This window comes from Cebus imitator, unplaced genomic scaffold, assembly GCF_001604975.1.
Source record: "Cebus imitator isolate Cc_AM_T3 unplaced genomic scaffold, Cebus_imitator-1.0 Scaffold434, whole genome shotgun sequence".
NCBI classification, from domain to species: Eukaryota; Metazoa; Chordata; class Mammalia; order Primates; family Cebidae; genus Cebus; species Cebus imitator.
This window is the reverse complement of record NW_016107749.1, coordinates 1,322,306-1,331,755: the sequence shown is the minus strand read 5'-3', so window position 1 is coordinate 1,331,755 and position 9,450 is coordinate 1,322,306. Positions and strand designations below refer to the sequence as shown.

The 9,450-nt window shown below is 45.6% G+C and overlaps 1 protein-coding gene and 1 pseudogene across 6 annotated transcripts in view; both read left to right on the top strand.

The window, feature by feature from the left end:
- Positions 1-9,450, top strand: part of COQ5 (coenzyme Q5, methyltransferase) — a 29,210-nt gene that overhangs the window by 2,922 nt on the left and 16,838 nt on the right. For all 5 annotated transcript variants that reach the window (XM_017510241.2, XM_017510240.2, XM_037731953.1 and 2 more), the window contains exons 2-3: positions 6,075-6,224; positions 8,382-8,603. In XM_017510241.2, coding sequence (XP_017365730.1) covers positions 6,075-6,224; positions 8,382-8,603 — 372 coding nt within the window. The remainder of the gene's footprint in view (positions 1-6,074; positions 6,225-8,381; positions 8,604-9,450) is intronic.
- On the top strand, positions 2,175-2,552 carry LOC108290434 (annotated as a pseudogene). Its single transcript, XR_001819575.2, has one exon. The product of XR_001819575.2 is annotated as a 60S ribosomal protein L36a-like (transcript).

Sequence of the window (9,450 nt, the reverse complement as noted above, 5' to 3'; positions counted from 1 at the left end):
AAAAAAAAAAAAAAAAAAAAAAATTAAAACTGTAAGATAAGAACTGTTAGTCCAGCTTTTTTAGGGGGCATTGAGTCTCCCTCTGTAGCCCAGGCTGGAGTCCAGTGGCTCCATCTTGGTTCATTGCAACCTCCGCCTCCCAGGTTCAAGCGATTCTCCTGCCTCAGCCTCCCCAATAGCTGAGATTACAGGCATCTGCCACTACGCCCTGCTAGTTTTTGTATTTTTAGTAGAGACAGGGTTTCATCATGTTAGCCAGGTTGCTCTCGAACTCCTGACCTCAAGTGATCCGCCTGCCTCAGCCTCCAAAGTTCTGGAATTACAGGCATGAACCACCATGCCCACCTTAGCCCAGTTTTATAAATGAAGAAAATGTGAAACAAATATGTTGAATCACTTGCCCAAGATTCTCCTAATAAGAGGCAGAGCTGTGATTTGAATTCAGGTGGATTACTCACAAAGTATATACTCTTACGCAGTAATTAGGAATAATAATAATAATGCCTAATTTCCATATTGTGCTTTACAAAGTATAATCAACATTTCACACAGTTGCAAGCAGGGAAGAAGTTACCTACTGAACTAAACATTAGTTCCAGATTGGGGACTGAGATTGCAGTATAGACAGTCCTTGCCTTGCACAGTAATGCAAGACTGAAAATGTGTAAGCCAGCTGGGCGCGGTAGCTCAAGCCTGTAATCCTAGCACTTTGGGAGGCCAAAACGGGCAGATCACCTGAGGTCAGGAGTTCAAGACCAGCCTGACCAATATGATGAAAACCCCATCTTTACTAAAATACAGCAATTAGCCAGACATGATGGCAGGTTCCTGTAATCCCAGCTACTCAGGAGGCTGAGATGGGAGAATTGCTTGAACCTGGAAGACAATGGTTGCAGTGAGCCAAGATTGCACCACTGCACTCCAGCCTGGGCAGCTGAGCAAGACTGTCTCAAAAAAAAAAAAAAAAGATGGGGCATGGTGGCTCACATAGGTAATCCCAGCACTTTGGGAGGCCAAGTTGGGCAGATCATGAGGTCAAGTTATTGAGACCATCCTGGCCAACATGGTAAAACACCATCTCTACTAAAAATACAAAAAGTTAGCTGGGCGTGGTGGCAGATGCCTGTAGTCTCAGCTACTCGGGAGGCTGAGGGAAGAGAATGGCTTGAACCCGAGTGGTGGAGGTTGCAGTGAGCCAAGATTGCACCACTGCACTCCAGCCTGGCAGCAACAGAGTGAGACTCCGTCTCAAAAAAAAAAAAAGAAAAAGAAAATGTGCAAGCTGAAGTTATGCACAATGACCTTAATGGGAAAAATTGTAATTGTTCTAATAATTTTATTATTAGATATAATATTATATCTAATATAGATATAATTAAAACCCTGTCAGTTATAAATGTATAGGGAAATGAAAAAATATACTAAATGTATACTAAAGCTAATATTTATTTATAGCTGGGCACGATGGCTCACACTTGTAATCCCAGCACTTTGGGAGGCTGAGGTGGGCAGATCACTTGAAGTCAGGAGTTTGAGGCCAGCCTGGCTAACATGGTGAAACCTCATCTCTACTAAAAATACAAACAAAAATTAGCTGGGCGTGGTGACGCATGCCTGTAATTGCAGCTAATTAGGAGGCTGAGGTAGGTGGATTGTTTGAATCTGGGAGTGGAGATTGCAGTGAGCCAAGTTTGTGCCAGTGTACTCTAGTCTAGGCAACGGAGCAAGACTGTCAAAAGAAAGAAAAAAGTTCGAATAAAAAATTAGAAACCTTGAGAATTTGTTTTATTTCCTTGTCAAAAATTTGCCAAGAGTAGTTTGGTCATGATTTGCTACCTTCTTGTCATATGTAATAGCTTTTCTATGCCTTGGCAAATTGCCGCTGTCTGTGAACTGCGTAACTGGTACAGTGACCAGTCACCTAAAGTCTGTGAAAGAAGTATGTGATTGGTTGCTGATCATGCCGTGTATCTGTTATTTACATAATGATTTGTAGACTAAAGAATGTACTTTAGGGCCGGGTGCGGTGGCTTACGTCTATAATCCCAGCACTTTGGGAGGCCGAGGCGGGAGGATCACCTGAAGGTCGGGAGTTCGAGACCAGCCCAGCCAACATGGAGAAACCCCTTCTCTAGTAAAAAATACAAAATTAGCCAGGCGCTTTCCATGCCGGTAGCGCTCGTGCAAAAATGGTGAACGTTCCTAAAATCCGCCAGACTTTCTGTAAGTGGTATGGCAAGTACCAGCCCCACAAAGTGACACAGTACACGAAGGGCAAGGATTCTCTGTATGCCCAGGGAAAGTGGCGTTAAGACAGGAAGCAGAGTGGCTACGGTGGGCAAACTAAGCCAATTTTCCGGAAAAAGGCTAAAACTACAAAGAAGATTGTGCTAAGGCTCGAGTGCATTGAGCCCAACTGCAGATCTAAGAGAATGCTGGCTATTAAAAGATGCAAGCATTTTGAACTGGGAGGAGATAAGAAGAGAAAGGGCCAAGTGATCCAGTTCTAAGTGTCGTCTTTTATGAAGACAATAATATCTTGAGTTTATGTTTAAAAAAAAAAAAATTAGCCAGGCATGGTATCAGATACCTGTAATCCCAGCTACTCAGGAGGCTGAGACAGAATCGCTTGAACCCAGGAGGTGGAGGTTGCAGTGAGCCGAGATCGTGCCATTACACTCCAGCCTGGGCAACAACAGCGAAACTCCGTCTCAAAAAAAAGAATGTACTTTATGTAATTACTCACATTTGATATACCATTGTTCTTGAATTGTGGTGTTGGGGGACTGCTGTTATTTAGCTAATCCACAGTAACTGAAATTCATGCATATTGGAACATGCAAAGCAAGGACTATTGGTTTATTTTTGACACAAGCTCTCACTATACTGCCTAGCCTGGAGTGCAGTGGCTGTTTATAGGCACGATCATAGCACACTGCAGCCTTGAACTCCTGGGTTCAAGCAGTCCTCCCCCATGGACCTCTGACTCCAGGTTTATGCCACCGTGCCAGCAAGGACTGTTTATACTCAGTGGGTTAGCTTTAGTGTCCCTTAGATACTCCAAAAGATGCTCAAAAGAAAAGAGCAGGCTGGACGAGGTGGTTCACACCTGTAATCCCAGCACTTTGGGAGGCTGAGGTGGGCTGATCATGAGGTCAGGAGTTCGAGACCAGCTTGGCCAACATGGTGAAACCCCATCTCCACTAAAATACAACATTAGCCAGGCATGGTGGCAAGCACCTGTAATTGCAGCTACTTAGGAGGCTGAGGCAGGAGAATTGCTTGAACACAAGAGGCAGAGGTTGCAGTGAGCAGAGATTGTGCCACTGTACTCCAGCTTGAGTGACAGAGCTAGACTGCATCTAAAAAAAAAAAAAAAAAAATCCACAAATGAAAAAAGAGCGCACTTGGAAATCCCAAGGTTGAGAATAGGCATTGAAGACTTGAGTTTAAGACGGGCTCTGTAGTCTGATTCAGCAGAAGAGAGTCATATTTGGATCTGTGCAGCACATTTCATCTGAGGAACTCAAAGCATCTCCTCTTCATTATCCAATTCAGCCTTCTGGCAGGGAGTTGGGAGCTGGCACTGATATAGTCATCTTATGGGGAGAGAAGCTGAGGTGCAAAACAGTCAAATGTAACTTCAAAGGGAAACACTTCTGAGAGTCTTGGATAGTAGACTCTTTCTCTCTTTAGCTATCTCAGATTCCACAGTCTGCATTGATTCTATGGAGAAGACTCATGAGAGGACTCTAAATTGTGACTTAGCCCTGATTCACAGCTTGGCATCTAGGTGCCCATCAAATTGTACCTAAGGTTCTTCTCAGTGATATAGGCAGACATGAGCTGAGGTCTTCCCATCCATTAATCATGCATCTTTCATCTTTTTTTTTTTTGAAACAGAGTCTCTCTCAGTCACCCATGCTGGAATGCAGTGGTCCAATTTCAGTTCACTGCAACCTCCACTTCCCAGGTTTATCTGATTCTCCTGCCTCAGCTACCTGAGTAGCTGGGATTACAGGTGTGTGCAACCATGCTGGCTAATTTTTGTGTTTTTAGTAGAGACAGGGTTTTGCCATGTTGGCCAGGCTAGTCTTGAACTCCTGGCCTCAAGTGAACCACCCACTTTGGCCTCCCGAAGTGCTAGGATCACAGGCAAGAGCCACTGCACCCGGCCCGTCATGCATCTTTCTAATGGATCTTGTCTTTTATTATAATAACCATGAGAACAATTCCAATTTGATTGAAATTTCCCTCACCCCATCCTTTAAGAAAGAGAAATATCTGGCCGGGCGCGGTGGCTCACGCCTATAATCCCAGCACTTTGGGAGGCCGAGGCGGGTGGATCACGAGGTCAAGAGATCGAGACCATCCTGGTCAACAAGGTGAAACCTCGTCTCTACTAAAAATACAAAAATTAGCTGGGCATGATGGTGCGTGCCTGTAGTCCCAGCTACTCGGGAGGCTGAGACAGGAGAATTGCTTGAACCCAGGAGGCGGAGGTTGCAGTGAGCCGAGATCGTGCCATTGCACTCCAGCCCGGGTAACAAGAGCAAAACTCCGTTTCAAAAAAAAAAAAGAAAGAAAGAAATATCTATTTAGTACTAGGTATATGGATGGCATTATTACAAAGTAGTAGTCCTAAGTAACGATAATTAAGACATTAGAAAAGAGATTAATTTCTTCCATGAAGTACATTTAAGCCTCTTATTTGTGAGTCGAGATCACTACAACCTCTTGTCTCCTGGGTTCAAGCAAATCTCCTGCCTCAGCCTCCTGAGTAGCTGGGATTACAGATGCCTGCTACCGTGCCTGGCTAATTTTTGTATTTTTAGTAGAGACAGGATTTCACCATCTTGGCCAGACTGGTCTCAAACTCCTGACCTTGTGATCCACCCGCCTTGGCCTCCCAAAGTGCTGGTGTGAGCCACCGCGCCTGCTAAGCCTCTTATTAAAGAGCTAATGTGATGCCATTCATGATGTACGGGCCACTGTGGGGCGCAGGCTGCAGAGAGGATGGGTGCAGACATGGCCAAGTCCAAGAACCACACCCCACACAACCAGTCCCAAAAATGGCAGAGAAATGGTATCAAGAAACCCCAATCACAAAGATACAAATCTCTTAAGGGGGTGGACCCCGAGTTCCTGAGGAACATGCACTTTGCCGGAAAGCACAACAAGAAGGGCCTAAAGAAGATACAGGCTAACAATGCCAAGGCCATGAGTGCATGTGCCGAGGCTATCAAGGCCCTTGTAAAGCCCAAGGAGGTTAAGCCCAAGATCCCAAAGGGTGTCAGCTGCAAGCTCGATCGACTGGCCTACATTGCCCACCCTAAGCTTAGAAAGTGTGCTCGTGTCCGCATTGCCAAGGGGCTCAGGCGGTGCTTGCCAAAGGCCAAGGGTCAAACCAAGGCCCAGGCTGCAGCTCCAGCTTCAGTTCCAGCTCAGGCCCCTACAAAGGCTTCAGAGTAGATGCCTGTTGTCTTTCAACCTGAGGACAGAAGGACTGGTGTGACCCCGCCCGGTGCTGTCTGTATGGGGCTGGGATCCTCCTGTGCTATTTGTATAAATAAACCTGAGGCAGGAAAAATAAATAAAGAGGTAATGTTAAAGTGCAGATTTGGACATCGAGCATTATGACTTAGTTTCATCTTGCAAAGACAGGCCATTTCAGGGGAAAAAAGCTTCTTCCTTTTTTGTTTAGGATTTTCCTTTTTTGTTGTTTTTTTTTTGAGACCGAGTTTCTCTCTGTCACCTAGGCTGGAGTGCAGTGGCACGATCTGAGCTCACTGCAACCTCTGCCTCCCAGGTTCAAGCAATTCTCCTGCCTCAGCCTCCTGAGTAGCTGGGATTACTGACGCAAGCCACCACACCGGCTTATTCTTGTATTGTTAGTAGAGAAAGGGTTTCACTATGTTGGCCAGATGGTCTTGAACTCCTGACCTTGTGATCTGCCCACCTTGGCCTTCCACAGTGCTGGGATTACAGGCATGAGCCACTGCACCTGGCCTGGTTAGGATTTTTCTAAGTGAATACTGTTAATAGCACAATTGTGTGTGTTTCTCCCATGTCAGTCTATCAGGTGTTTGAAAGTGTGGCTAAGAAGTATGATGTGATGAATGATATGATGAGTCTTGGTATCCATCGTCTTTGGAAGGATTTGCTGATCTGGAAGATGCATCCGCTTCCTGGGACCCAGCTGCTTGATGTTGCTGGAGGCACAGGTAATAATCGAGTTTAGTATCCTTCACTACCATTGAGCATGTTTTACAGAAATTAGTTTGTCTTGTAATGAGCTAGCTCACCTAACAGGCTGAAGATGGTCATTGAAAATCAGCATACTTAAAACTTCTGAGAAAGGCATTCACTTCTCTTTTTGACTGAGTATCAATCGAAAGCATAGAATATCAGTTTTGTGCCTGTCATGTTTCTAAAATACACAGGATTGGCTGGGTGCAGTGGTTCACACCTGTACTCCCAGCACTTTGGGAAGCCAAGGTGGGCAGATCACCTGAGGTCAGGAGTTCAAGACCAGCCTGGCCAACATAGTGAAACTCCATCTCTACTAAAAATACAAAAAATTAGCCGGGCCTGGTGGTTCATGCCTATAATCCCAGCTATTGGGAGGCTGAGGCAGGAGAATTGCTTGAACCCGGGAGGAGAAGCTTCCAGTGAGCCGAGACCATGCCATTGCACTCCATCCAGCGTGAGCAGCAGAGGGAGACCCTGTGTCAAAAAAACAAAACAAAACTGTTTAGTTTATATATCACTTTAGGTTACCTTTTTTATGTAGGCTTAGGGCAGAAGAAACTTCACTCTGATGCTAACTGAAGATTTAAACTGGCCTGTTTAGGAAATTGGCTGTGATCTCGCTCTCATGATTTCTTTTTCTTTTTCTTTTTTTCTTGAGAAAGAAGTGGGATGATGGCTTGAGTCTGGGAGATGAAGGTTGCAGTGAGCCAAGATTGCTCCACTGCACTCCAGCCTTCGTGATAGAGCCAGACCTTATCTCAAAAAAAGAAAGAAAATGAAAAGTACTAGCCAGAGGCTGGGCACGGTGGCTTATGCCTGTAACTCCAGCACTTTGGGAGGCTGAGGTGGGAGAATCCCTTGAGCCCAGGAGTTCAAGACCAGCCTGGGCAACATAGTATGACCCCATCTCTATAAAAAGTTATGTTTTTGTTTTTTTGAGACGGAGTCTCGCTCTTTCACCAGCCTGGAGTGCAGTGGTGAGATCTTCACTCACTGCAACCTACACATCCCAGGTTCAAGCAATTCTTCTGCCTCAGCTTCCTGAGTAGCTGGGATTACAGGCGACCGCCACCACACCCAGCTAATTTTTGTGTTTTTAGTAGAGATGGGGTTTCACCATGTTGGCCAAGCTGGTCTAGAACTCCTGACCTCAGATGATCCGCATGCCTCAGCCTCCCAAAGTGTTCGGATTACAGGCATGAGCCACTGCGCCCGGCCATCTACAAATGGTTTTTAAAAATTAGCCCGATCTGGTGGCACACGCCGGTAGTCCCAGCTACCTAGGAGGCTGAAATGGGAGGATCTCTTGAGCCCAGGAAGTCAAGGCTGCAGTGAGCCATAATTGTGCCACTGCACTCCAGCCTGGGAGACAGAACAAGACCTTGTCTCAAAAATAAATATATATAAATAAATAAAGAGACTAGTCAGTAAGGGTGGTATATGGTTATAGTCCCAGTTACTTGGGAGGCTGAGGCAGGATGATTGCTTGAGCCCAGAAGTTGTAGGACAGCCTCGGCAACATAGTGAGACCCTGATTCTACCAAAAAAAAAAAAATTTTTTTTTTTTGAGATGGAGTCTCACTCTATCCCCCAGGCTGAAGTGCAGTGGTGTGATCTCAGCTCCCTATAACCTCCGCCTCCTGGGGTCAAGCAATTCTCCTGGCTCAGCCTCCCAAGTAGCTGGGATTATAGGCATGTGCCACCACGCCTGGCTAAGTTTTGTATTTTTTGTAGAAACAGGGTTTCACCTTGTTGGCCTGGCTGGTCTCAGACTCCTGACCTCAGGCGATCCATCAGCCTCGGCCTCCCAAAGTGCTGGGATTACAGGCATGAGTCACCGTGCCTGGCCCAATTTTTTAAATTAAAAAAAAAAGTGTTGAAATGAATAGAAACTTTCACATTCACATACTCAGCTCTGACTGTGCCTCTGCACTCCAGCCAGGGTGACAAGAGTATGACCCTGTCTTGAACAGAAAGAAGAAAGGACTTGCCTTTCAGCCACACTGAGTGCAGTTAGCTAACACGTACTCCTGTGCCTCTGTTACCCCCTTTTGGCTTTAGGAAATGCTGTTTCTTCCTTTTTTATTTTTGTTTAAGTCTGCGTCTTTCCTTATGTTGGCTTCTCACAGGTGACATTGCATTCCGGTTCCTAAATTATGTTCAGTCCCAGCATCAGAGAAAACAGAAGAGGCAGTTAAGGGCCCAACAGAGTTTATCCTGGGAAGAAATTGCCAAAGAGTACCAGAATGAAGAAGATTCCTTGGGCGGGTCTCATGTCATGGTGTGTGACATCAACAAGGAGATGCTAAAGGTTGGAAAGCAGAAAGCCTTGGCTCAAGGATACAGAGCTGGTGAGTCCTGCAGAAGACAGACACAGGCGAAGTGTTTGTATTTTTATAGAGTAAGGTGGAGTGTGTGAAATATTGAAATGCTTTATCTTCTGGCTTTCAGAAACTTACAGATGAGCAGATTGAAGATCATTTGCATGGCTGAATCTAGTTTGTGTGGTGTTATATGCATTATTTATGCACAGCAACCCATTGAGTGAGCTTACCCAGCCCTATGTGACTGGGGAGATCACCAGAGCCCAAAGAAGCCAAGAATCTTAACCAAGTGACACAACTTCTCAGTGACACATCCCAAATTGGAGTTGAATCTTCAGATCTCAGTCATTATCAGACCCTGAGAAAATTTTTGCTGTCATTTCCCAGGAGCTTCAGGGTGATCTTGGTATATCATTCCCATTCTTGAACCATTCTGTTCTATCCATTCTATACTCCTGTCCAAGGATAGTTTGATTGCTCTGCAACTGGACCTCTCATTTCCTGTAAAGAAAGAACTTGAGGCTGGGCCCATATTACAGGTTGGCCCATGGCTCACACCTGTAATCCCAGAACTTTGGGAGGCCAAGATGGGAGGATTACTTCAGCCCAAGAGTTCCAGGCTGCAGTAAGCTATGATTGCACCTCTGTACTCCAGCCTGAGTGACAGAGTCAGACCCTGTCTCTAAAGAAATTTAATTGCAGCCGGGCGCGGTGGCTCAAGCCTGTAATCCCAGCACTGTGGGAGGCCGAGGCGGGTGGATCACGAGGTCAAGAGATCGAGACCATCCTGGTCAACATGGTGAAACCCCGTCTCTACTAAAACTACAAAAAATTAGCTGGGCATGGTGGCAAGTGCCTGTAATCCCAGCTACTC